The sequence below is a fragment of the Sciurus carolinensis genome, chromosome 6 (genome assembly GCF_902686445.1).
Source record: "Sciurus carolinensis chromosome 6, mSciCar1.2, whole genome shotgun sequence".
Classification (NCBI taxonomy): Eukaryota; Metazoa; Chordata; class Mammalia; order Rodentia; family Sciuridae; genus Sciurus; species Sciurus carolinensis.
In genome coordinates, this window is record NC_062218.1 from 33,871,383 (window position 1) to 33,899,371 (window position 27,989).

General features: G+C 40.3%; 1 protein-coding gene across 5 annotated transcripts in view; it reads right to left on the bottom strand.

Annotated features, from left to right (window-relative positions):
* Window positions 1–2,375: 2,375 nt before the first annotated feature.
* Dab2 (DAB adaptor protein 2) overlaps window positions 2,376–27,989 on the bottom strand; it is a 50,461-nt gene continuing 24,847 nt past the window's right edge. For 2 of the 5 annotated variants that reach the window (XM_047555776.1, XM_047555777.1), the window contains exons 2-15: window positions 23,517–23,709; window positions 22,413–22,552; window positions 21,560–21,658; window positions 19,590–19,721; window positions 19,028–19,108; window positions 18,600–18,626; window positions 18,326–18,379; window positions 17,851–17,913; window positions 12,536–13,189; window positions 11,386–11,548; window positions 6,661–7,287; window positions 6,016–6,125; window positions 5,374–5,441; window positions 2,376–4,072 (exon numbers count right to left, since the gene is read on the bottom strand). In XM_047555776.1, coding sequence (XP_047411732.1) covers window positions 5,379–5,441; window positions 6,016–6,125; window positions 6,661–7,287; window positions 11,386–11,548; window positions 12,536–13,189; window positions 17,851–17,913; window positions 18,326–18,379; window positions 18,600–18,626; window positions 19,028–19,108; window positions 19,590–19,721; window positions 21,560–21,658; window positions 22,413–22,552; window positions 23,517–23,607 — 2,304 coding nt within the window. In that variant the 5' untranslated portion in view covers window positions 23,608–23,709 and the 3' untranslated portion in view covers window positions 2,376–4,072; window positions 5,374–5,378. The remainder of the gene's footprint in view (window positions 4,073–5,373; window positions 5,442–6,015; window positions 6,126–6,660; window positions 7,288–11,385; window positions 11,549–12,535; window positions 13,190–17,850; window positions 17,914–18,325; window positions 18,380–18,599; window positions 18,627–19,027; window positions 19,109–19,589; window positions 19,722–21,559; window positions 21,659–22,412; window positions 22,553–23,516; window positions 23,710–27,989) is intronic. The other 3 variants (XM_047555778.1, XM_047555779.1, XM_047555780.1) reach the window with 3 other exon arrangements.

Below are 27,989 nucleotides of genomic sequence, written 5' to 3' on the forward strand. Positions count from 1 at the left end.
TATCCTAAACAAAACCTTGTTTGCTGATCAATCAGTATAAGCAGACACCTACAGAAGGCAGTCTGAGACATATCCCTAAAGTGTCTACAGCTTAGCTCCAGTCCAGTCAGGTCAACCTCTAACTCTTAGAGCAGTATTTCTTTCTCTCTTTTTTCCCCCCAAGATAAAATAGGAATGATAAAAGTTAACCAAATAAAGAAAGAATTGATAGACAACTCCATAATCAACATCATGAGAAAAACACAGTCAGGAAGACGTTTAGAGTCAGGCTTTTTAAAATATAATACACCTTTGGTCCACCAATACAATACACTGAGGTCTCTCTGAAGACTGGCATGTATGTGATTTCAGTACAAGGTAGAGTTTTAGTAATTAAGCACATACTTCCAGCAAAGCAAGGGCAAACAAGGGGCTGGGACACTCACTAGGTGGGATGACAAATGGCTGGCCCTCCTCCATCAGCATTGCTGAAATTAGGACTTGTTAACAGAGCTGCTGTTGGTACACAGCCTTGTTCATGACCACATTTGGTAGATCAATTGAGAACATGAGTTTTAGTTATTTTTAGAGGAAAGGAATTAGCTTAAAGCATGCCATTTCCCAGCAAGAGTTAGGTGTTTTATTATTTTGCAATCTTCTCTAATGTTAATAGCTTAAATATTTACCAGGGGTTTTTGGGCAGTTCCTATCTTTCATTGGAAGACTTTGTATGGAATCTCTTTCGTATGGGTCAGAGTCCTCACTCAGCAGGTAATTCCAGGGTCAACAAAATTCCTTAGTTAGCTACATCCTCTGTTCTTTCCCCTCCCTGTTCAGCACAGGAAAGAATCAGGGTCACCCTGTTTGACTTTCTCTAGACATTTTGTGGAAGGAATCAGAAATCACTAGTTGAAAGGATCTCCCTGCAATACATTTTTGCAGTAAAATACCCAATGGAAACACTCCCTTATGAGTAGGAATAGATGGCAGTCATTTTAAAGCATGGTTGCAGTCTAACATGAGATGTGACAGGAACAGATCCACCTCACAGGATTCTGGTATCAATGGAATAAAAGCACTTTGTGCGAATGGTAAAGAACTTCACAAATACTAAAAGTTCAGCTTTTAGCTTAGTTGTATTTGATGCCTAAATGAAACCCTCTTTCCAGGATAATAGAGTCCCCTCAAACTATTGAACTTCCAGCACACAGATATGAATACCACTACTACTAAAGAGATTGAAGAGCAGGTCAGTCCCCACTTTGCAGGGACACTTCAGTAAGTGCCTCCCTCTACCTGGCCAGCAGTGGTTCCTAATACCCTGAGATGAATGTCTTCCTCTTGAACACGTAAGTGAGCATTAACCTCCAGCAAGATCTCACAAATTCAGCCCCGTGGACATAGCACACAGTCCCAACAAGTTAGATACACTGAGAGCACCTGGAGAAGCCAAGTAATCTGTGCAACACATTCTTAGCAACATCCTTCTCCAGTTCATCCTCATCTGGGCTTACTTTCAGCTCTCCTGGGTGCTCTTTTTATGTGGAGTCTGTCCCTCTAGCTTCAGGCTCACTCTTGTCAGAAAGAGACTAAGTGCTTCTGTTAAGGGTAAAAAGAAGGCATACTACCACACATCCCGTGACAGGTTGCACCAAAAGATGGCTCCTCCCACACGTGTCTTATACCTTAAAGAAGTTAGGTGCAACATTAAGACCTCTACATCCAAGCAAGGTCTACCTTAGGATTCTTTCCCTCCCTCTTTCTTGTAGTTCAAGGGGTGTTGTTTTGTTTTTGTAATGCTGGGGGTTAATCCCAGAGTCTTACCCATGCTAGGGAAGTTCTCTACCACTGAGCAACACCGCCAGCCCATTCCAGGTCTTCCTGAAATGAACGAGAGTCTTGAATCTTGTAGCAGGTGAGAATGTATTAGAGTGTCCCAATGCTGAAAACATGTGAATGTTGGTTTGCCCATATCACACGGCCACTCTCCTGAGGAGCTCAAACCCACCACAATTGGTCCCCACAGTTGTATCTTGGTGGGGTCAAACAGGACTAAATAAAGAACGAGAAGAAGCAAAGAGTAAATCAGGCCAATACTGTACCAATAAATGGTTTTTATATTGAACGTCAGTGGAAGTTGTTCTGTGTAGGTCTTATCCACTGAACTCCGTTAAACTCCCAGGAAGGGAACGTGTGTGGACCTGAGAGAGGACAATGAGGCATTGACTGGATGACAATTTATTCCCAGTTCTATTCCATGGATTTATATTTTTAGTCATCTTTGTGACAGAATGTATTATAACTAACCTTGACTCAACTTTCACTGGTATGTTTCAACCCTCGACCAGTGCAGACTATCAATATTAGAATAAATTGATGTTAACACATGAGATTTTGCAATTCCAGTTTATTCAAATGAGTAAATTTATAGCTTTATTTGCATACAGAAAAGTGCACGAGATAAAAAGTATGTACAGAACAGTTGTGTGGCTGATCATCATTTTCAAAAAAATTCAACTACCTAGAAATAGTTACCTCCAGTTTTGCATGTTTAGGTATTTGGACTTTTAAAGTACTATTTCAAGTCTGTGTTTATAATGACACAGTGGGAAGCCAGACAGAAAATTATGCCATATATAATCAGTTATTACCATTAAACATAAAACCACAGGACTTCAGCTGAACTCCTTGGTGCTAATCAATAGAGGCTCAGGAGCCCACAATGCTGCTTAAATCCTGATCAGCTGTCCTCCTCTTCCACCTAAGGTAACATTGTATGTGGTTGATTAGGACCCACAAGAACCTGAGCATTAAGGTCCAAGAGATAACATTTAAAAAAATCCAACATAAACAAATCTCATTTTGGCAAGAACAAACCCTTCAGAACTGTGCTAACAACAGGACTGAGGATGAAGTGGGAAGATTTCCAAGGTTATGAGGAGAAAAAATTGCAGACATTAGATGTTTGACGATAACCCCAAATACTTGTCCATCACCTTTTCCCCTGCCATTTATCTTCTTCCTCACAATGAGACTGTGGCTTCAAGAAAGTTTTCCAGTTACTTGATAAAGGTCTAGCATGGCCCCCAGTAAGAACCCAGTGTGTTGGCACAGTTAGATTTATCTTCAATATGTACTGCTCTTCAGAATACTGTCCTTCATTGCTGAGTTGAGATCAATTTCTCTTCCAATTAACTGTTCTTCTGGAATGTCAGCTCAAGAGGATGGTCGCCCCATCCACAGGAAGGGTACAGGTTGCACCTATTTGCAATTTTAGTTTCTGGGACTAGCAATTATTGAAGAGGAACACAGGTCCAAGATCTGTGAATTGTTCTTTCTTTAATTAGTTCCCTCTTTAATTTTTTTGCCCCATGAAAGTCTTTGCTTGCAAAGGGGAGGTAATGCTACATGAATCCAGGAGAAAAATGGAGGTGAAAGAGAATCAGAGGGAAAAGGTGAAGAGAGGTTAATTACATTTTCCCCTCATCTGCAATAGCTAACAGGAGATTAGGAAAAAGATAATCTTGGGAGAACTTGATCTTTAGAAAGAAGAGAAACCATTATCTTTAAAAAGATCTCAGGTGTATTGGATTCCAAAGTGTATAAGGAGTTGGACTTGCTTCCATTTTATTTAAAAAATTCTCTGTAAGAGATGGTCTGAAACAAGGGCCTTGTTTAGGTTACAGAACCCCCTAATGCCTTTGGGCAGCAAGGACTTGGAAATTTACTGAAAACAGTATGTGGTAGGAGGGGCTGTGGTGGCTGCATCTTCCAACCAGAGCATAGAAGGTAGAATGTCCTGGAAGGTTCTAGGGTCACGACAGGCAAGGACTCAGTAGGGAAACTACTTAATTTACATTTAAACTATAGAGTGTGGGAAATTAATTTACTTAAAGCCATAGATTCAATTTATATTTAGCTTAGGCAGAAAGTGAAAGGCATTTTACAAGTGGAAGAGATGAGATATAAGGCAACAGATAATACATCAAAGCTGGAACAAGGACAGAAGCCAGGAAGCATCTGGCTATTAGCTTTGTCCTTGACAACTAAGGCCAACCTTTATGTTCCTCTGGATAGTCAGCATTCCAAGTTCCTAAAGAAATATGGAGAAAATAAAAATACTGCATTTAGAAATTTTGTATTAAATGCATGTATTAAATATCAAGTCGTTTCTGAAGACATCAGTAACAGCATCTCCTAGGGCTGATGTGAGGATCGAGTGAGAGTAAATACAGAACATGTAATGACTTGATTAACAACAGTGCTCAACAACGTCTCTTGTATGACGGGTCTCCCCACGGACTCTGCTTACTTAACAGGTTGTTACTATTGTCACTGTTAATCCCTGACTGTGTCTTTTATCAATTAAACTTCATCATAGGTGTGCATGAAGAGGAAAGCACAGAGTATATGCAGGATTTGGTACTCCCATGGTTCCAGGCATATTCTGGGGGTGTTAGAGAATATCCTGTGGGGAAGCAGGGGGGGTGATGGGAGAATACTATAAACTTAATCTTATTGTTGATATCACACTTAAGATATTTATTTAATGAACATATTCTCATATAGATGGATCAAGACTTGATTTAGTGGCCCTGCTTAGATCCCTTTCATTCTTTTTATTGTTTTGCCCCAACCAGCTGTGCCCTACCTTTTCTAAAATGGAGATATACCTCCTTTTCCCTCCCGCCTTCAATCTTTCAAGATCAGAACCCAGTTTCTGCCATTTACTGTTGAAAAAGAACAGGTTACACTGAGTCCTCCAGGGGGTTCGGTTGCAGGTGTTATTCCTAACCCTTGTCTAGGATAAAGTCCACTGGAGAAGAAACAACTTTCTGACTCATTTCATCTTTCACTGCATCTGAAGGTGATCTTAACAGCTGTCACTGTTCTCACGGTTAATCCCACCAGACGACTGCAGGCTAATCAAGATGGTTCACAAAAAAATAAGTGGTATCTGTTTAGCTGACTTGTCTGTTGACTTCAGAAGGTCTTTTGTACTTGAAACGTAAAGGAAATCAAGTTCTTACTAGGATCCTTTGTAATCACTTCAATATGAATGTAAAATACTAGAAAGCCCAAAATACATGTTACATTAAGTTTGACTTCCATACAGAACTGAAATATTAAAAACACAAGATGAGATAGAAATCCATTTCCTATGGTTATGTTATAATTTTTGATGTATTTTAGAATTTGATTCTCAACTGCCAAGTCTATTCATTACTGAATTAGCAACCAATAGATTTCATGTTTATTATTCCTAAAATACAAATATTAAACTCTTCCCAACTTTAAAAATAAAATTACACCTTTTATCTCCAATGTCATCATTTCTCCCTGACTATTCCCCAATCCTCACCAAGATAAACTTAAATAGCATCTTCTACTTACATAAGTTAGGCAAAAGGATTTCCAAAAGGATCCCTATGTACATCAGAAGATGTGGAGTGAGAAGCCACCTAAGGAGTAAAACCATCCAAGCAACAAATATAATTATAGTCATAAGACAAAAATATAAAAGAAAATTTATCATAAGACTTCTCAAATTCCTTTAGAAATCACTCAGGTCATATACCAATCAGACATTGTACGGGTCTATAATGATCGTGTGCCCCCCTGCTTGTAGATGGTGATATATGTTATTTATTCAAAACCAAGACTCAGGTAAATTACATTTGCATCCCCCAAATGGGATGTATTTTTTTTATGAGCTATAAAACCATGGGTGGGAAATTTACTTAAATTTTTTAAAAGTTTTTAAAAATAGTATTTTGATTTTTCTCCCCAAATGCTTTCAGAAGTCAGATTGAATGAGAGAAGACGGATGTTTCCTGTATGATAGTTTCTCAGTAGTTCCTGTAAAAACAATCTTACCCCAGTTTGAATAAATGGTTACACTGCAAAGGTTCTCAGATTATGTCTTAGTGAAACACGTTTTATCACCAAAAAGTTAGTATACGTAATTAATTCTGGAGGCTGTAGTTCAGTGTGACTTGAACTTTGGAGCAACGACTTTTAGGAACTGATACTTACAGAGGGTTGTGATGAACTGAAGGGATCCTTAGAGAAAGGGTTCTCAAATGCATTGTCAGCAGATTTGGTACCTGGCAGGGTACCCTGTCTGGGGGCTGGCTTTGGTGGTTCTAGAAGGTGAAAAACCCAAACAGTCAGCAGACAAGCTCTCCCCCAATATAGCACACATCCTCCACAGTCTCTGAAATCTCATTCCATACTTCTGAAATTTACATCAGTAGACTAAAAATCACCACCACATACTAGAACTCTCAATGGTTACTGAAGTAAAATCCACCCCTCTCAGAAGAGAAAGCTATGCGTATTTATCTGAAGTGGAAGAGATTCCATAATTCCCTTGTTGAAGGCCCTGGAATATAGATGAGGCTTTATTATAGTCCTCCAAATTCCACAGTCCATGGCATTTCGATCGCTCTTGGCTGCTCTTTTAAGTACTGTCACTAGAGGGCAGGATGACACCATCCTTTAGAATCTGCCAAGGTAAATGATTGGCTCAAAAAAAAAAAAAAAAAAAAAAGTGTGTCCATAACCACTGATTATCAAAAGAAGCCAGAGCAGGGCTACAGGTGGGTGAGGGAGGGCTCTTCTGAGAGACCTTCTGGGAAACCCTTGTTGGTACAGTAGGCAGAGAGGTGAGTAGCTTACCATTGATCTTGTTCAATAGTTGATTCGCATCGAAATCATCGTGGTCAGCATTCTCCTGAGGAATGCCAACTTTATTATTGAAGTAACTGGAGAAGGCACTTGAAGTCCCAGAGGAAGGCTGCTCTCCCTTCCTTGCGGGCACAGCAGGTGGCTGCCGCAGTTGGAAGTCCTTAAACATTTCTTTCACTTCCTTGACTTCTTTATCTCCAAGTGGGTCTAAAGCAGTGAAGGCATCACTAGGGATGTCCTTTGGAGGCCCAGTTCTGGGAGGTGGCTGAGGAGGAGTGACCAGGAGAGAGGACATCATAGAAGAGGACTGAGTGGACATAGCAGGTGGAAAAATATTGCTCTGAAAAGGATTCCCCAAAGGGCTTGTCGATGACCAAGCATTGGGTGTCACAGATGTAGAAGAGCCCCAGATGGCAGGGGCTGGAGAGGGATTTGAGGCCCCAAATGATGAAGGCTGGGTCCAACTTTGAACAGCGGGGCTTGTACCAAAAACCACTGGCTGGCTGAAACCAGTAGGCTGGCCAGCCATCATGGTTCCTGGGATCATGGCAGCAGACTGATTGAAGACCACCGAAGGGTTCCATGGTCCCGCCTGGGCGGGTGTGACTGGCACACCACCTGAGGGAGGAGGGAAGAAATACTCATCAGGAGACAAGCTTGGAAAGGATTCCTGAATTTTAAAAAGCACAACCTTCCAGGGAACATTTATAGAGCAGGGTAAGTACCTTCATTAAGCCTTGAAGCTAACATGGAAATAAAGACTCAGAGATTCAATTACTCTGCAGGTTAACTAGCTAATACAGCATAGCTAGCATTTGAATGTTGGTTGCATTTTGAAGTTCACGGTCTTTCTCCCACACCTTTTTGACTTTCCTCATTAGACAGATTATACAGTCCATAAATACTAATCATGAAAAAATGAGCCTTTATCATAAATAAACTAATATATCCAAAACAACTAGACCAGAGCCTGTCAATAGCAGGAACTAATTTGTTGAGTTTATGTCCACAAACCACATTGATTGTGAAGTAGTTTTTTAAGATAATCCATTAGACTCTCTGAGTCATTGATTTGATCTTTGCATTGAGCAGCTGGCTTTCGTCTGGAGACTTATGGAAACCAGCTATCACGTATGTACATAAGGCCCCAACATGCATCCATCCTAAAGAAACCGTTTCCAAAGTTTCCTTGCTTTTTATTGCTGCCAAAGTTGACACAGCTATATAAAGGGAAGATAAAATTTAGCTGATGCCAAGATAGTTTTAGACTTTTATATGTAAAGATGGAGGAAAAGCTATTACCCTGGGAGGGCTGTTTCAAATAAAAGTGTTTCCTGCCATGTGTCATTCACTAAACCTTGCCAGAAGTTAGGACAGAATATTTAAATGAGAAAGGGAGGAGAGAAGACAACAGGAACCCAAAACACTTACAGGAAGGGAATGGCCTGTGTCAGGGTACGTGATCTTGGGCCAATGGCTCCTTTGCCTGCATCCTTGCTGGGGTCACTGGGAATTACGTGAATCACAAAGATCCAGGTCTCCTAAATTTCCCTGTCTCTTGAGAGCCTTATCCCCTGCAGCTTGTTCTAATATACAGGGCATTTTTCTTCTGCCTCTGCCCAAGTACATTAATGAATAAGTCAAACTGTCACCACTGACAAAACCCTAAATTCAGCCTCATATTTCTCCATGGATGATGCTGATGATCTGCTTTTGAAACCCATTTGCTTTGAAGTTTGGAGCACAGCATTCTTTAACTACGAATTCTCTAATCCAACTAAGAAAAGACCATCAAACTTGGGTGAGGAATGCTTTTGCTTCCAGAATGATATGTGCCCTAAGAATGTTACTTAGGGGCTGATGTAGCCAGATATTCTCTCTTAAATCTTCCTAGTATTTGTATCCTGTATGCTGAGGAATGTGGTCATCTGGAAAGAAATGCATTTGTTGTTCTCACAGAGTGACTGCAGGTTTCAGAAAAGGCCCCTTCACTTAATCAACATTATTATTTTCAAGCATAAAGAATACAATTACAATTGGGGTGGTCACAGTCTGTGACCATAGGGACAAGTTCAGGCACACTGGCTCCAAATCCAGCACCCTATCCACCTGCTCTGCCTCACTGACACCAAAACACAGGACTTTTGATGTTGTTGTTGTTGTTTCTTAAGTGGTATGTTAATTCAAATACTAATCACAGATATGGAAATTAGACTTCATAACAAATCAAGGGACAGGTTCTCTTAGATTTTATATAGGCCCTAAAAGCAGGTTTAGCTTGAAAAAAAATTATTGCTTTTGTTTTAGAACAAATTTATTTAAACTTTACTAAGGGAAGCCAGAGTCCCTCACTAATCATTTCCACCAATTAGATGTGCAAAAAAAGAAGGTCAGATTTTATCATCTTTCATGTTGAACCACTTACCATTCCTTAGGAAAACGCACGGCTTTGGTCATAGATCACGTCAGTGGGAGTGGTGTTTATAAAAGAGAGAAATATGATATTTGCCAGGAATTAAAGGCTCTCCCAGGATATGCTTGTGCCAGCCTTCATTTCAACCCACCAGATTGTACCCAATTGTGTTTCTGAGACATTTATGACTCAGCTGGAGAAAGTAGGGGCAAGGACTAAGGAAAAAGGGCGTGTGGGCATAAAACATTAATTTTATTACCTTCTGAAGCTAGATCAAAACACAGGGCAGCAAGTCAAAGCAGAGGGCTCAGCTTTCTATAATGCCCTCTCCCCACCCCCAGCTCCAGGGGAGACAGTCCCCCAGCTGGGTCTAGCGGAAGCCAGACCTACAACCTTCCATGGTTTGGCTGAGTATCCCTGCTGGTGGACAGGGGCTATACTGTAGAGCTCAGTTTGAGTTCCATGTCCAAACTTGGAAGAATCATCAGTATTCTGCAGTTGTATACCCAAAGGCCTCAACAGGGGCACCTAGCCAAAAAGCTTCACTTCGTCTGAATAAATTAACAGTTATAGGGTCCAGCTGTATTTTCAGGCTGACTTGTTAAATATTGGCTGTAAAAATTCTTCAGGGCATTGATATTAGACTACAAAGCCCTGGGATGTGATCTAGTCACAGCACTGCATGCAAGTTCTCTGCCTTCCTGTGAGAGACAGAAACCAACCTGCTCCCCTTGGGGGTGCAGGAAAAAGAGCAATAGAGAAAAGGGAAGCCCCAGAGACACACAGTGTTTAGGGAGAGCCTCTTGATGGAGTAAATGCCACAAAGAGACCTGGAACACATTGGCTTCTTGTACTCACATGGATTTCAGCCACTCAGTACCCCTTTTCTTGCACCCCCTCCCCAGATATGATTAAACAGATTCACTGTGGCAGATCAAAAATATTTTCCTTTGCAGGAATAGAGAGACCTGGGTGACTGACTCTGCAGGAGGCAGAGAAAGCCAAGGTCCTGGTGAAATTTATCAAAGGGGAAGGAGAGTCCTTCTTCATCTGTGGTCCATTTCCCAAGCCAGAGTCTATTTGGAGTTTGTAGAGGTGCCAAGAAGCAGAAAAACAGAATCCCCAGCAGGACAGCAAAGACCATTGTTGGAGTTTCTGAAAACGGTACGGTGGAATCTGAAGAGAACTGGAGGCTGTGGATGAAGAGTAGCAGGACCAGACCTTATCAGGTGGCTCTGCCATCATCCTGCAGCAGAGAAGCCCCGTGGCTCATGTGAGCTAAGAATACATTTATGAACAATAGCACCAGCACATCCTAGGGATCTGGTAAAATTCCACCTCTTCTGTAACTTTTCTCCTTCCAACTTCAGCTATCTACTATTTACCTTTTTTTTTTTTTTTTTTTTTTTTACTTTAGTTATCTTTAAAATTTATTTATTTATTTTTTTTACAGACTACCTTTGGGTCCTTGTACACACACAGGGTACTATGGTTGTGCACGATGTAGATTCAAACCCTTTGGTGATCATACATGTACATAGGGTCATGATGTCTGTCTCATTCCACCATCTTTCATACCCTCTCCCCTCTCATTTCCTTCTACATAAAGTTCCTCCACTCTTCTCTCACCCCCACCCCCGCCCCCATTATATATCATCATCCACTTATCAGGGAAAACATTCGGCCTTTGTTTGACTCTATTAGGGACACTCTACTAGCAAAGGCTGGCGAGGTGGAAGTATTCAGAGACTGAATAGGATGTGTGCCTGGGGCCAGAGCTGAGCACAGAACCTGGCTTTTCATCCCATGACTGCTTCAGACTTAACTAGTCCCTCTTGGGGCACCTAATGTTTTAAAGGGGCAGGCAGGCATTGAGAGGTGATAGGTCTGCAATCTGTTATGGCATATGACATGGAAGACATCCATGTTGCTATTTTTCCAACACAGATGGCAGATGAAGAGAAGCTCTTGCATCTCATCTCCTTTGTATCACTGGACCTGGTCTGAGCTTCATGGTCTCTCACAACTGCCTTCCAAGAGTTATTGCAAATTGGTTCAGCTACATGCAATACTGAAAATGGATGTCTTGTCACATGCCAGTTCCAGGAGCCACATTTCAGTTTTAAGACAAGAGTATCAACAAGGGGTGGGTGGCACAGAAGTAAAAGTGGGAGAAGGGTTGCCTAGGTTGCCTAATCTTTTATCCATGGAACCTCAATGGATAGGAAGGTCCTTCCTCCTGTTCATTCATTTTATGAGTGAAAGTGGCGGAACCATACCTAACTCTGTCACTAGGCACCTACCTAGACCCACAAGGGGCCCCACTGGGGCAGGAGCGCTTGTTTTGAAGAGGTCCAGAGGGTTGGTCTGTGGGGCTGCAGATTGTCCTGTGGGTGACGTCTGGCCTGGAGGTTCTGAGACGGGAGGAGCAAAGATGTCTGATGCAAGCAAGTCATTTGCTGAAGACTGACAGAGAGGGAGGGAGGGAGGAGGGAGAAGAATTATTCAGCATCAGTGAAATACAACTCTGCTCTGTCTTCTACTCTTTACCCCAAATTTGAGATCCACAGAAAGGAAAACTTTTTCCTATAACTGATTAAAACAAAACAAAAAACAATGGGGGAAATTAAAGATGCAGATGGCAGCAGTGGACTGACTATTTGGGTGTAGGGACTGATACAACCTGGGATTAGCAAAATGAAACCTTTTGCTCATTTAGACATTTGTATCAGTCTGTTCTCATTGGCTCAAAGCTTGAAGCTGGGAAAAGGAAGGGCAAACTACAATTAAGCATCCTAAATAGTGATCATTCTACTGGATTTAAACCAGCACACATAGAGATGACAGAAGTCTTAATCATCCCGCAAACCGACATATTCCTATGAGAGTTTCAGAAGCATACCTATTGGAAACTACATTTTGAATTGCTTTTGAATGAAACTGCTAATGGTAGTGGGACTAGTACATACTTAAGTTTCTCCTAGAACAATGGGTGATTGACCCAACGCTGAAAAGAGGAGACACACTTGAGAATTTGATACCACCACCACGAATGGACTGCAACACGCCGGGGGTGCAGGGCGGGTGTTAGTGTGGGGAGGACACAAAGGGCGTCGCGAGGACTCTTGCCCTCCCATCCCAGAACGTGACGATCAAACTTACCAGAGGTACAGAAGCATAGCAGCATTAAAAATGGAAAAAACTTGTGTTTAGTTTAGTAGTAAGAGACAAGACATGCAAACGGAAGGCAGGGTGTGACCAACACAGCCGAGAAGCTTAGCAAGACTGGCGATTAGAGGAGAGTATTCCTGGAGAACGGATGTGCCTCGTCCCACCTCCTAGTTTACAGCCACACGGGAAACCACAAGAGCAGCAGGACAAGCGCTTGCCTCACACCACCCTCTGGTACCGAGCATGCATTCTGCTAATGGCTATGTGGAGAAGACAATTCACCTTAGCAGTCCTTCTGCCTCTTCCTGGTTTGGTACTTTGTGGAGGTGGGATAATGGCTATGGAGTCATGTGCTGAGGACTGGACAGAGCTTTCCAAGTCCTGTTTAACGCCATTCGGTACAGAGAGTCCTTTGGGAGGGCTTCCCACGAAAGGGTTTGGGGAAGATTTGATATGGAAGCCGTTCTGTTCTCTTTCAGATACCCCATTTTGAGTTCTCACCGCTGGCTGGCTTTGCGTACTCGAAAAGGGCCACGGGCCTGCCTGAGCTTCCTGTTTGCCAGTCCGGTTAGAGATTTGGTCAAATTGTTGACCAAAGTAATCAACATCGCCATTCAGGGGCCCATTACTCAAGGGAGTAGACAAGCTACTCGAATTCTCTTTCTTCTGATCTGGAGATTTGAGAGAATCAAACGTAGAGGGTGTCGATTGGTCTGGCTGTGCAAAAGGATCATCACGGAAAGGATCAGGATTGGGGGTGGGAAAGAAGCTGAGATTGGCAGAAAAGGCATTTTCAGGCAAGAAGGATGCCTGAGGCTTTGGTCGAGGAAGAGAGCAGGAGGTGATGCCATTTGTTAAGAATGGATTTTCTCTTAAAGAATTCTGATTGGTGTCGATTTCAGAGTTTAGATCCACTAACAGGATATCTTTGCTTTCCTATCACATTTGGAAAGAAAAAAAAAAAAAAGAACATGTGTTAGTCCATGTTAAGACTTCAAATGAGAAAAACTACATAAAATGACCAGGACTATCAAATTTCCCATTTGAATTTGGTCTCCATAAACTGGTTGACTATGATAGCCTCCCGTTATCTCCCAGAAGGCGTTTATTAGCTGTTCACTGGGGGGTTCCCTGCCCCTCCCTCACCCCAGGGCCTTTTATCTATGCCTCAGTTTCGTTGGCCCTTCACGAGTGAAAGCTCACTTAGTTCATGCACACAGCTGGGCTGAGTTCACTACCACACTGTTTCAATTCATGCCTCGCTCCTGTCTTAAAGGTTATTGATTGTGTCACTCTGAATGATTAGCCAAATATGCTGAGCCTATGTATAAGAAGTGATTTCATAAGCCTGGCCCAGCTTCTTACCTGATGCATTCAAGGTCTCACCTATTGTACCTCCAGGGTCATTAGCATCACATCTCCAAATAAGTCAATGCATTGGTTAATACATTCAGATTTTATAGTCCTGGTTATGACAAAGTTTAAAGCCTAATGCATTTCTCTATAATTGGTTCATTTCTTCCTGGGGGCGTGTAGTTCCTTTAATATCACAGTCAATAGTTACGCCTCTTTAAATACTGAAGGCCCTTTTGAAGAGGCCCGCCAAAGTGGATCCCTCATTTGCACCCCCAGTCTCTCCCCTGAACACACCCTTTTTTGGTGTATATCCTTCTGTGAAAGTGACACTCAAATGCTGGTTTCATCTCATCTATCATATATTGGCCCTGAGTATTTGTACATTTTTTTTTCATAACATGGCTTACAGGTGTCTGTGTGGTAGTAATCTCATCTATTAAATGCTAAGATCAATTAATGACTAATATTTTACTTTAGCATGAGTTAGAGATGGAGATTTAAGACTTAATCTAAAAGATAACCAAATGCCTAATTTTACTAATTCTGCTTCCTCTCAATCCTTTTTCTGAGATGGTAATTATTTGGTTTCTCTATTGTTATATAATTTTTTTTTGTCGAAATAAAAGCAAGAACTTTGATAAATCTGACAGGTCTTTATTCCAATTATTGACATAAGTATTTATGATTCATCCTGGGATAGGGGTCTCCTTCTTTCTGATTGACCTCGATCTTTTAAATTCTTAACTATGCTAGTCATAGAAGATCATGAACAATAAACCTGCCTAGCTGAAGTGGAAGTTAGAGCAGGCATTTAACAATACTCTGGGGGAGAGTACTAAATATTTTGATTATTGGGAAAACAACAACTTTAAGGAAATACTAATATCTCAAACTAGTAAGAACAAAAAGGGTTCAAGAAGGTCTCCTTGGCTTTTAGAGAAAAGAACATTTTTACCAGTTCAGATGTTACTTTGTGGTCATAGAAAAGACAGCAAAACCAGAGCTAAATGGTGTTTATCTTTTGACTCCCTTTACTGTAAGGTATAAAAACACAATTTTTAAAAGCCACATTTTTCTCTGTAACTAGAAGAATTTGGCACAAGAAAGAGCGTGTAATTTAAAAAAAAAATTAATCAAAGAAATGGATTGGAAGATTCCTCTTAATGAAAGGATCTTTAAATAATCAAAAGGGAGGATAAAATGTATTACAGAAGTTTGTGATTTCAATATTCATTCACTATGAGCCACCTCTAGGTAAGGACAGTTGGGTGTTCACAGCTGGTAGAGTTCTCCTTTTCAATTACTTCAGAAGAAGTTCTTAGGACACCAATCGGGAGTCACAATGTTAGACTTCTGAATAGTCACCCTACAAGTAAAATGTATAAGGCTCGCCTCAGGTCAGGTTTGCTGTTAGTCCAAGACCAAGAGTCTAGTCTAGTTCACAGACCACAACCGATGGGTGCACTCCCCATAACCCCTTCTCAGAGCTTCATTCATACTGTTAGACTGTCAGCACTCCATCCACCTGGCCACCCTCGGAGCACCTGAGACAGGCCCTGACACCCTGAAGTAAACCATAGTCCCTGTTATTAAGGGGCTACAAGCAGGTGGGCAGGCAATCAAGGGTCTGCATCAAGATCAGCTTTTAAAAACTGACTTCCACAGCTCTCTTGCAGGTAGCTAATCTCACCTACCATGCCAACTTGCCAAATAGAGGGCTTTCCTACTTCGGTGGTATCCTGCCTTCCTATGTATTAAAACATGCTTCCTTAGACCAACTTTCAAGATGATTCACAGTAAGACCCAATTCAATTCTGGCCCAATACATTTTCTCTACATGATTCAAAGATCCATCTCAAATTCACACTCTTTTCCTCTTTTCAAAGCCTTTTCCCATCAGATCTTTCTATTTCAATTTTACCTGTGTCTTCCCTGTGGTGTCTTAGGGGGTACCCAACTATATAAGTGATACTTGAATGTTGCACCCTGATCCTACCTCTTGTACCATATTTAATCTCCTTGATGGTGCATCATGCCTCATTCATTTCATACTACCTGTGCTTTCACATGGAAGTTTTAAAGTTAACAAATATGCATTTCCACTTCACTGCCTCCCTGCTCTCTCTTTCTCAAACAGTATGGAAGGATAATGCTCAAGTGCTTTTCCTTAAAAAAAAAAAAAAAAAAAAAAAAAAAAAAATCCTAACGGAAGATGCTTAGTTACAAAATGAAAACATTGCAGACAGCTACAGTCACTTGGAACCACTAATAAAGTCAAGGTGATTTAGATTTCTTTCTCACTTCACAGAGAAATTTTTGTTAAGAGTTAAATATTTTTTGATTATGCTGGTTTTACCAAGTAGAGCGAAATCTACTCTGTGACCTATGAAGACAGAGTCAATATATAAGAGCATGTCAAAGTTTAACCAGAATATTAGCCCTGTTATAAAACTAACAAGGGTTAGTTTTCTCTTATTTATTAGTTACTATTTTGATGATATTTATTATTTAAATTTGTTGCTAGTTTAACTAAAACTTGAATTTCTACAAATGAAAAGGTCTTAGAACTTAAGAAGTCTAAGAAGAATGGGATTCAGGATCATCCATGTTGTTTTCATTTCCTTTTGCAGAATGTTCTGGAAACCTACCAGAGTAGGTTCAACAGTAAGTGCTTTCCTTGCCTCTTCCTCTGCAATTTCATTTCATATCTTGAGTGTTCTACTCTCGTTCAGTGTTCTTTTTTGAGAGTTTTTCTTGGAAAGTAGATTGCATGAGTATCAAATTCCTTTGAGGAGGGAGCTACTAACAGTGGAAAGGGCAAATTTGTTTAGGAATCCAACAGGTCTCAGAGCTACAATGGTGCTTTCACAGTCATCTACTCAAGTATTTTGAAAAGTTTATCTGTAGAACAGTAATAAACTTTATGAAGAATGAAAGGTTCTATAGACAAGTGAGTCTATAGAAATACAGGATAATGTGCTTAAAAGAACATTAAATGGATTTCTCCATTGCAGGCTTGGAGAGCCCTTAAGATGCTACAGTGCAGTGAGGTTCTTACATGGTGAGGGCACAGAGGAGTGCATGCAGCCCCTGTTCCCATACTAACCTCACCTGGGTGCTTATGGAGTGAGGTTGCACAGGCCTGGCATTCTCTGCAGTACTTGGGAGGTAAGAATCTTACCCAGTCTCCCACCAACTGCTTGAATTTCTGTGACCTTTGTTTTGTAGATCTGCTTGGTAATTTCCTTATGTAAGAAACTCCTAGCTAGATATTTTCTTATCATTCTAGACTAATTCTGCTTGTCTAGTTATTGCCTTCTCTTCCTTCACGCTCAAGTCTAGAATCTTTCTTCCTCAGAAGCATAACTTGAACCTCTAAATTAGATAAATACCCTGTAATTAACACCAGTTAATATGCTTTGTGTTTCATTTTAATGTTGGTCTCCCTACTAGACAGTACATTTTATAGTGCTGGGCATTTTACTTATTGCTGTGTCTTGCAAAGAGCAAGTTCTCAAGAAGTTGTTACATAAACAATGCAAGTTGCTAGAAGTCATTTGAAGTTTCATCAATCATTTTGACTGAGATCTGTTTTAGAAGTTCTGAGGACCAGGGCTTAAGTCTTGGGTCTGCACCTTTTTATTGGGTACATGATGTTTTTGTTCAATCATCATTTTCTTATCTATAACATTTGGTACATATCTAAATAGCTGATACACATCAATCAACATTGAAAAGACTTGATATACCATAATGTTACGTAAAAAAAGTGAGCGATTTTCTAACAAGGACAGGTTTTGGTTGAACATCACTGAACCTCTTGTTTGTTTGAATTCTTACTTCATAATAAGCTTTTGCTGCTAAATTGCAACAGAAAGAGCAGAAGAAAGGCCAGGAGGCTTCATGATTAACCATCTAACAGACAGACTTCCTTCAAGTAGGTTTAAGCCAAGGATTATATTCAGCTCCTCTTTCTGATCCTAAGTAATTCCAAGAAGGATTATAATGCCTGACCTCCTGCTCAGATTGAACCTTTAAGCAATGTTAACGTATGAATTGATGCTGATAAGTTCCCATGGCGACTTAAGATTCAAATTTGAGTAGTCACTTGTATTTTATGTGGAAAAATCAGTCATCACCTTCTTAGTTTCAATGAAGATGCTCAAGATTTCTGGTAAATTACCAATTTGAATTACAGATGTCATTTCCATTACATTGCAAATTTAAAAACAAACACTTACTGTTGGACTATTTAGGTCAGGAGGTGTAGACATGTCCCCAAACAAATCCATCTGGTCCACACCCTTAAAAAAGTATTTGGATTAGATTCACATGTGTCTACTAAAAAAGATTATTTTGTATAGTGTTGTAATAGTCTGTTTCCTAAACTAAAGTTTAGGAAAACAGTTGTCACAATTTGATTTTCATTTAACTTGTACATATTTGATATTAAGCTATTTAGGTCTGGAAGTGTAGACATGTTTCCAAACAAATCTATCTGGTCCACACTCTTTAAAAAGTATTTGGGTTAGATTTAGGTGTTCTACTAAAATGATTTTATTGTATATTGCCATAAATGTAACACTAATGTTCAGGAAAATAGTTGTTGCAATTGGATTTTCTTATAGATTCAATTCAGAACTGGTATTAGCAACATCTCCAGGAAGTAGAACCCATGTTCAGGTGAGTAAGAATCATAAAACCTCACATACATACCAGTTTCAGTTTGTTCCCTTGATCATCAAGATTCATTAAGGTCTCGCTCCCATTCTGAAAAAATGGCAAATAGTTAAGGGTTTAATTGATGAGTTCTCATCTTACTCTATTGGCTTATTAAGCAGTTAGGACTTGGACACTGATTATTTAACTATATCTTTTCCATGACCAAGAGGTCACAAATGCATAGTAATAAGGTAGGCAGGGAGAGGACCTGGGCAGGGAGCAAACAGGGCTTATACACCATTTATAAGAAGTGGCGATGCTCTTTTACCTCTACGACTCTGTTGGCTTCTTCAGCCTGAAGGAAAGATAGAAATTCAGTGATATTAGTACTTGTGGTTAAGAGTTAAATAAAAGAACAAATATACTTTCAGACTCATAGGCAAGGAAGAGTCTTGCCTATTTCATCTATATCCCCTCTCATTTTGTAGAAATTACTGGATTTGAACAGACGTACTATATTTGACCTGGATTGTCCTTTGTGATTCCTGTGACCGATATGAATCTTGTAGGGATTGGAAATCAGAAGTGCCTGACCATAAAATTCACCCATTGCCCTACTGGGAATAACATAAGTTCTCTGCTTTGAAGAGGCTTAGAGAAGCGCCATCTACGGAAGGGTCCTATGTATACAGAATATTGAACACGGTCCTGAACGTAGTTACAAACCCCATGCAGCTTGTATCAAGTAGGACTTGCCTTTTTCTTTTCTTCTTCCTTTTTCTTTACATTATAGATTACTTGAAAAAGGTCTTTAAGGTCAATGACTAATGGCTCAGCCTAAAGAAGAAAACAAAAACACTGTTATCAGCATTTTATTCTTCATATTTCTCATGTTGTCGCCATCATTTCTGGTTTCTTTTTTTCTTTTAAAACTCTTTATTACCTTCTCCTGACATGTAGGGAGTGGCCCCCTGTCCCGGCCTGACACACACACCACCATCACCACTCTCAGATACATAAAGGAAGTAAGGTTAGTAAGTACTTAGACAAAAGAAAAGGTACCACGACAATTTCCACAATCTCTTCAAGGTTTCTGGGAACAATTCATTATTGTTCTAAAATCAAGACTGACCTTAAAAGGAAGTCTATTCTCACAAACATTGTGCCACATGGGTATCAATGACTATTTATTAGTCCAAAGACTCTTTCTTTAATGATGTTAATGCTCTGGCTCATCATTTTACTCTCAGACATTTGATGATTCCCAGGAAGTTTGCGAGGACCAGTCCCCAAGGACACCTCACGGCTCACAGCTTACCTGTTGCCCAGTTTTTATGGCAAAAAACTGATGCTGGCCTTCTCCTCCACAAACATAGCCAAATGCCCGGTTGTCTGTCACGTCACGGGCAATGAAAGAAATCTTATTTACTGGGTGTTCGTGCTCTATTACCTGAAAACAAACATAAAGAATGATTTATTGGGGGCTGGGGCTCAGGGGTAGAGCACCTGCTTTGCATGCGTAGGCATTGGGTTCAATCCTCAGTACCACATAAATAAAATAAGTAAAATAAAGGTACTGTGTCCATGTACAACTAAAATTTAAAAAAAAAAGAATGATTTATTGAGTAAACTAGGGCTGGGGTGTGACCCATTGGTAAGAGAACTTATTTTTAGGCTAGCACTGGTAGACATTGGACACAGCATGTATGAAGAGGTTAAATCCTCTGAATAAGACTTTTTAGTCTCTGGTTAAAAGCTAGAGCTGCATGAGTCCTTGCTAGGAAAGGCCCACAAGGAACTAAGAAAAAGTGGAATGTTCCTTCTTAAAATAGTGAAACTTGAATCTTCTACCCAAAGGTATGATGCCACATAGCCAGGAATGACTGAGGATTAGGATACCAAGAATCTCTAAAGGAAAGAGGGAATGTGTAACCCTTGCACCAACCCAAGTAAGTCTACTTTTTCAATTCAAAATCAAACTTAAGTGAATGGCATAAATGAGTTAAAGAAGTGTCCCCAGGGAACCTTTGACAGCCCTCAGGATGGCCAAGGAATTATTCTGTATATTATTAGACTGAGGATCCCCAGTATTTTCTAGAAGCTATCAAATGCTGTCTTCAAGTATTGTTCATGGACTTGTCCTAGATGGTCTATGCCATGATCCAGAAGCTACATGAGGTGGGGAGTTCATTTCTTTTGACCCTTTCTAGCATGCAACAGGATTCAGCTCATCAAGTATGTTTATAGGTGGAAGTATGTGTCTTGTGTTTCCAAATGCCTAAGACCACTGAAAAGATCGTATTTCAAGGAGAGGGAGGGAGAGCATGCTCATGGCCTAGGCAAACAAGAATTAAGAGTTGAAGGATAAGACTGGACATTTAATTCAGGGGTAGAGCACCTGGCAAGCATAAGGCCCTGGGTCCCATTCCCAGTACCACAGGGTGAGGGTTGTGGGGAAGGGTTGAAGAATAATGAGGGACATGGACCTGAGCACGGCAGGCTTGATGAGCGTGCACCAGGCGTCCCCGCTCTGAGCGTGACTGGTGAATTTTGCAGACTAGACAAGGGGCATCTCTGGGAGGAATGAGTAGTAACTAGAGGTTTTCCCACAGTGTCTCAATACAAAGACAGTATCATACACCAGTGAAAATGGGCTAAAAGCAATATTTTAAGTGGATGAGTCTTATGTTGAGTGGGGAAAAATGACCCAGAAAACTTGAATATGATAGCTTTTGGTTCAGGAACAAAACCAAAACAAAAGAAGCAAAATTGTTCATGAGTGATGGAACAATAGCAAACACACACACACACACACACACACACACTCACACTCACACAAACATAAGGTCACTTCTGTGGGGGAAAAGACAGATGGAGAAAAAATACAGATGTGTTTTAAATAAGATTCAGCTTTAGGTGAGTTGGTAAGTTCACAAGTGATCAGTGTATTAAAAATCAAGTGAGAGCTAAGAATAGACCCATGAAAAATCACAAACCAGGAATTAGGGTTCATCTAGTTCCACACCTCTGAGGTCCCAAATAATGTGGTATTTATAGCATGCCTGAGTTCATAGATTTATATTCATAGCTCTTATAGGAAACAAATTTCTATACAGGGTATCTTGACTCCACCTTCTATTCTGTTTTCTGTCTATTACTTCTGGAGAAGTAATACATTTTTTTAAAAACAGAACTTTGAGAAGGAAAAGAGGAAGCTGAAATCCAAGCAGTGCGTAATTTGTCACACTCAGGTTGCTCAAGTAGGTGTCAGCAAATGCGTATTCTTACCCCAGTTTTCTCGTCGATTATTTTTATCCCAGAAAGGGAAATGTTGACCCAGATCCTTTGTTTGTGCTGTCCCTGAGACCGACCAGCTGCTGCCATGCCCTGATGAGATTGGGAACACAAGAAAAACCAAATTTGAAATATCCGACAGTGCTTTCCAGCCAAAAGATTTAAAAGGTAGCTTTGTCTCCAGCGTGGTTTGCCAGTTGTGAAAGGACGAGGCGCCTTTCATCTGGGATAACAGGATGGAGGCAAAGACCATTGAGCAGGGCATCTCTGGACTGTGTAAACTCAAACAAGTCACCGTAGTTCTTCAGGTAAAGATAAGGGGACTGGACTGGAAGGTCTTCAAAGATGCTCCTTCTAAGTCTTATGCTGTCTAATAAAAATGACCTGTTTAATCAGGTCCACGTAGTGACGTGGTACTAATTTTAAAAATTCAAAGCACCACAGGGAGAACACTAAAGAATACCAGTTTCTAGGTAGGGTTCTGAGTCTTACCTGGACACTTCCCACGCCCTCCACACAACATCAGACCATGCACACCCTTGCACGCAGGTGCTATAATCAGTTAAAGAGGTAAGACTGTTGGGACAGGCTTGGTTCATTTAAGTGCTGAGTCAACCAAAGTGAAAATACATCCAGATCCCTGATATCCTTGATGAAACTAGGTCTCCAGAGCAGAAATTGACATGTACCAACTAACACAGGGCTTCTCACAGAATGAGATGTGACTGCATCAATTACGGGATTAGAAAAATTTCACATCAGTGAGATACAGGTAAACGTGAGCTTTGAAAATAATTCCCTCTACTAGATACTTAAGATAAAGATAAAGCATTCTTCTCCCCTTTACCTTGAGTTTCATCATAGAATCTTGGCTCATCTTGTCCCCTCGAGCATCTGGCACATCATCAATTCCAATTAGCTTGGCCTTGTATTTTACACCATCACCCTTGAACCTGGCCAAGAGATACTCATCTGTCTTTTCAGAGCCTGAGAATGGAAGAAATACAGGATAAAATTTTAATTTAAATGCCAGTCCTAGGTAAGACCAAATGTGCTCCAGAATCTCCAAATTTTGAGTAGCATAAATCTTGATTATATTATAATTTATCTTAAGTGGAATATTTAATTCTGTCTTTTTCTTCTTTTGAGCGAAATCATGCTTTGTAGTATTGAACATGGAATTGGGATAGAGAGAAAATAAACTCTCAGTAAATGGGTGATGGGAAACCATGGGAACATGTGAAGCGAGAGCTGAGGCTTCTTCATTCAAGGATTTTTAAGGTTTTGAAAGAATGTAATGATGATTTTATTTATTTTAGTGCAAGAAAAATAATTTACTAACATACAATTTACTAACATTTTGAACTATCAACAGAAAGAAGGGAAACACAGGTAATTTCCCTTGACAATAATTAAGGTAATTATCCCATCTTTGTAACTACTTCTGCTCCTCTTAAATGACCTGTGCAGTCTCATACTAAAGAATAGTGGTAAAAACTGAGCAAGTAAGGCATATTCTCAAGCACTGGATGATTAAGGACTCTGGCCTTTCTAGTGGTGCTTTAGGACAAAAGAAGAGCGTCTACCAAAATATACATTTTGATTCTTAAGAATGGTAACTTCAATTAAGCAAAGTGGTTAATAGATCATTGAAAAGATAACCACACGATAACTGTTGGTTGTATTACTAACTGAACAAGATGCCATAAAGTTTCCAGCAGGACCTAAGTCAGTGCCATCGCAGATTCAGAGACCAGCCTCATTACACATGGAGTGAACCAGTCTCTTCTGCCAAAGTACACCTTCGCTGTTTAGGGAAACCTGAGGTGAAGCTAATGTGGTGGTCAGTCAAGAGGCAGTACTCGTGGTACCCCGAATCTCACATTTCTCCAAAGACAGAGGTAAATGCCTCCAGTTCCCTTCCGGGGCTTCCGGAGGATTTTTTCCATACCTTTCTTTTTTTCCTTCTTCGATGGTGCTTTTGGTGCAGCCTGTTGGTCAGGTTGACCATTGGTTGTGCTCGTTTCTACTTCGTTAGACATGGCAAGAAGGAAAGCAGCAAACCCCAGCACCAGCAGACACTTAGTGACACCGGGTGATCCCCAATGGAGACGTCTCAAATGAACATAACCTACAACACACACCTGCGGGCAGAGTTTAGAGGCATAATGAGACCAGAATACAGCAAACCCAGGCTTTATGTCATAAGGTCTGTAGCTAGTGATTCTCCTTCACAGCTCTGTAGACTCACGCCGTTCCTTCTTCTCTGTTAGCATGAAGTCTGAGAGCAGGGGAGGGGCAGGGAGGAAGGGTGCTTACCAGTTTCCTTAAGCACTTGGTATCTGGTGAAAATTAATGATTATCTAGCTGAATAGCTTGTATAAGAACTTCAGCATAAAAATCTAGCATTTAAGATAGGGATCAAAACACTTGCTGAGTTTCAAAGCAAAGTAGATACACATTAAATGCTGAGTCTGTTAAGATTGTAACTGGCATCTGAAATTGGGAATTATGGATTTAATTCATAAATTGTTTATCTGCATAGGCAGTGACAAGAGTGGGGTTCTGGGCTGGGGATGTTGCCCAGTGGGAGTGTGTTAGGCTGGCACGTGCAAGTCTGTAGGTTCAATCCCCAGCAACATACATGGGCACGCACACAGAGTTATGTATTCATCTGAATCATATTGATAAGTACTTTTACAAATACTAGGATTTTATATTTAATCTCAGAGGTCTCCAAATGCCATTCTTTAAAAGGTGTCCATTTTGACACTGATACTACCAGAGAAGGAATGAACGTATGGGTGCCTATTGTGCAACTCACTGACCATAAATACTTTAATGCTGTTGTTTAGCATTAGCATCCTCAAATAGTTGTATCATATGCTCTCATAAAGCTTCCCCATGCATCAGAGGAGGTAAAAGAGGGGGAAAAAAACAGTCATTGCAAGCCCACAGAAGTGAACCCATGTTTCAAAAGTTGTTTTGACTTCTCACCAGCCGAAGTGTCTACACATCTCTAAAGAGAGCTAGAGTATGAAGGTCAGACTGCAGACCAAAGGCAAAGAAAAGTCACTTATTATTTTATAATCCTGTTAATATCACCTCTGAGCTAGAACCCCCCACACCATCACTGCTATAAAAGCCCTCTTCATTTGGTGCCTATACTGCCCATTTATTTGAATACTTAATTAAAAGATCAAACCCACCGCGTGGGAATGTATGCTGTTTGTTAGACATCTAAAGGCAAAAAGTCTTCTCAAGGTTTTACTCAGATGGCTAAAATCGCACTTAGTTTGCTTCATAAATGTCAATGTGTTTTCTTGGAGGCCAGCGCTTAATTCTTCCCCCTTTGAGGTTAGCCTTTATAATCTTAAAAGCCTGTAAATATATACCTATAATCTATGTATGATCAATGTTATCTGAATTGTTTCATTTGGAGATTTAGTAGTTAATTTTGCTCAAATTCATCTTACTGGTAGGCAGCCAGGGAGAGAGTCTATTTACAGATCCAAGTCTTACATGGTAGAAGACTCCAAGTCTTACTTGACTCAAGACTTGTTGAGGATTAACAAATCAGTTTTTTTAACTTGTATTAACTTCAAAAATTTCATAGCAGCTCTGTGAGTATGATGACCAAGCATTATTTCACCTTTCAGAGGAAAAGCCCAGGCACAGAAATGTTAGCATCTGCTAAGTGCAGAACCAGGTTTCTAGCCCATCAACTGGCTCAAAGCCAGACTTCCTTAACATCCATGGATGAATCCCATCTTAGCATTAACACTATAAGCTGGTTGTGGTGGTGCACACCTGTAATCCCACCTACTCAGCAGGCTGAGGCAGGATGATCACGAGTTTAGAGTTAGCCTGGTCAATTTAACGAGATCCTGTCTCAAAATAAAATTTTAAAAGGACTGAACATGTAGCCCAGTGCTTGCCCAATATTCAGGAGTCCCTGAGTTCAATCTCCAGCAATAAAAAAAAAAATAATTAGCCACATAATAACTACAGAGATGCTCTATTATACACTATAGTAGATCTGTACCAAGTTCTAACTCAGAACACTTTTAATGTGACCTTATTTAGGAAAAGGGTCTTTGCAATTATAGTTAAGGTTCTGGGGATGAGATAATCCTGGATTTAAGGAGTTCCTTAAATCCAGTGACAGATGCTTCACTTTAAAAGGCAGAGGAAGAGCTGGGTGTGGTGGTCCACATCTGTTGTCCCAGTTCCTTGTGATCTCTTGAGCTTAAGAGTTTGAGATGAGCCTGGGAAACACAGTGAGAACCCTGTCTTAAAACAGTAAAAATAAAAATGGCAGAAGGAGATTTGAGGCACAGAGACTCACAGAGGAGGTGATATGAAGATAAAGGCAGAGACTAGAGTGATGTATTCACATAAAAGGAAAACCAAGTATTGCAAACAACCATCAGAAGTCAGGAGAGGGCCACACAACAGGTTCTCCCTCAGAGTTTCCTGAAGAAACCAAGGCCATGAAGTCTCGATTTTGAATTTCTTACCTCCAGGACTGTGAGAGAATAAGTTTCTCTTGCTCTTAGCCACCCAGTTTGTGATAATTTGTTATAGCAGCTATGGGAAATAGAACAACTCTATTTTGTATGCCTGATTGGTTTCAGTGATTCCCAAATTTGTTTCTTTGAGACATGATAAATAAATTCCCAAATTTATATCTAAACTCTCCAAATTTAGGACCAATGTTATATTTTAAATGTGGTGTCCTCCAAAAGCTTACATGTGAGACAATGCAGGGTTTGGAGGAAAAATGATTGGGTTACAGCCTTAACCTAATCAGTGGATTAATCCCTGATGGGATTAAGTGGTGACTGGAGGAAGGTAGGATATGGCTGATGCAGGTGGGGTACTGGGGGTGTGGCTATGGGGTATATATTTGTACTTGGAGAGTGGAGTCTCTCTCTGCTTTCTGACCATCATGTAAGCTGCTTCCCTGCACCACACTCTTCCACCATGATGTCCTGCCTCAACTTGAGTCCCGAGGAATGGAGCCAGCTTTCTATGGACTAAGAGCTCTGAAACTGGAGCCCTCAAATAAGCTTTTCCTCCTGTACAATTGTTCTGCTCAGATTTTTTTAGTTGCAGCAGCAAAAAAGCTGACTAAACAGTCAATAATCATTTTCTTAATTTCAGAGAATTTTTTTCCAAACAGAGAAGCTATTTGCCCATGTTAACCATGTTAGAAGGTGAGATTAAGTTCTGATCTAATGAGACACAACTACATTCTTCATTCTTCCCTTCTCCCCAATGAGCCCTCACCTTTATGAATTTCTCAGATCTCATCTTAGAAATAAGGACTATACTTCAGTGAGACCTAGTAGCTCTCTGATTATCATCTTATGACCTTTATTGGATTAAAAATCTAAAACTCATGGCCTTGTACCCTCTGCCTTTTCTTATTCTCTTCCCCTCAAGGACTGTTCATCTCAACGTTCCTCTCAGTGTCAACTATAGCCTCCAATATGTCTCCTGATCAAATCTAACGAATTTGCTCTCAATCCTTTTGAGGGTAACCTTTAGCGTACATCAGAAACACATAATATTTGTGACTATTCCCGCTACACACACACACACTCTTTGATCTCGTGAAAACTTGAAACTCCAGTCCGTGGCTTGTGTTTGCTCAATTAGGATGACATGATTTTTTTTTAAAGGATTAAGTTTATCTAAAGATCTAAATATTAGAAAAAGAACTTGAAATCTTTCTTCTCAATTCTGTGGTAGTTCCTCTGAATTTAGGACAAAGATTTGACTTTTTCATTTTGTATTTAAGGCTCTTAAATATTTTGCTTCACCTTCATTTCTTTTCACCTACCTCAAGTTTCTCATTTCTTATAGAATGGCTTGTGGTTTTGACTCGCATTTGCCAAACATCTGTCCCTCCTCTCCATTACTTATGTGTCCCTGAAGACAACAGGTTAAGCTTAGCTCCTAAGCTTTCCCCTCTTCCCTCTACACACACATGCCCATTGCCTGGTTTTCACACAAGTCTGTCTCCTTGTCTGTCCCTCCCTGGACTATCACCTCCTTGAGGGTAGGAGACTCACTTCTCAATTCTGGCATATAGAAGCCATTTGTGTGGATGGTAATAAGGACAGTGGTAGTTATACAGATTTTCTTTCTTGCCTGTTATGTGCATAAATGTGTATGTATTACCTACTTCTTATCTCTCCAACTTTTTTAATGTAAGGGTTTTTTAGGGGGAACCCAAATCTTGAAGTAGCAGATTATTCAGAAGGGACTATGACTAAATTCTAGGAATGGTTGTGTAGCCCAAATACACAGAATGTTTTCCAGAAAAAGATGTAATGCCTATTGGGACTTTGTAGCTTCCTGGTGTGGGAACAGGGTGCGAATATCTTCCTTAGAATGAAGGATGGTTTTAAATTGA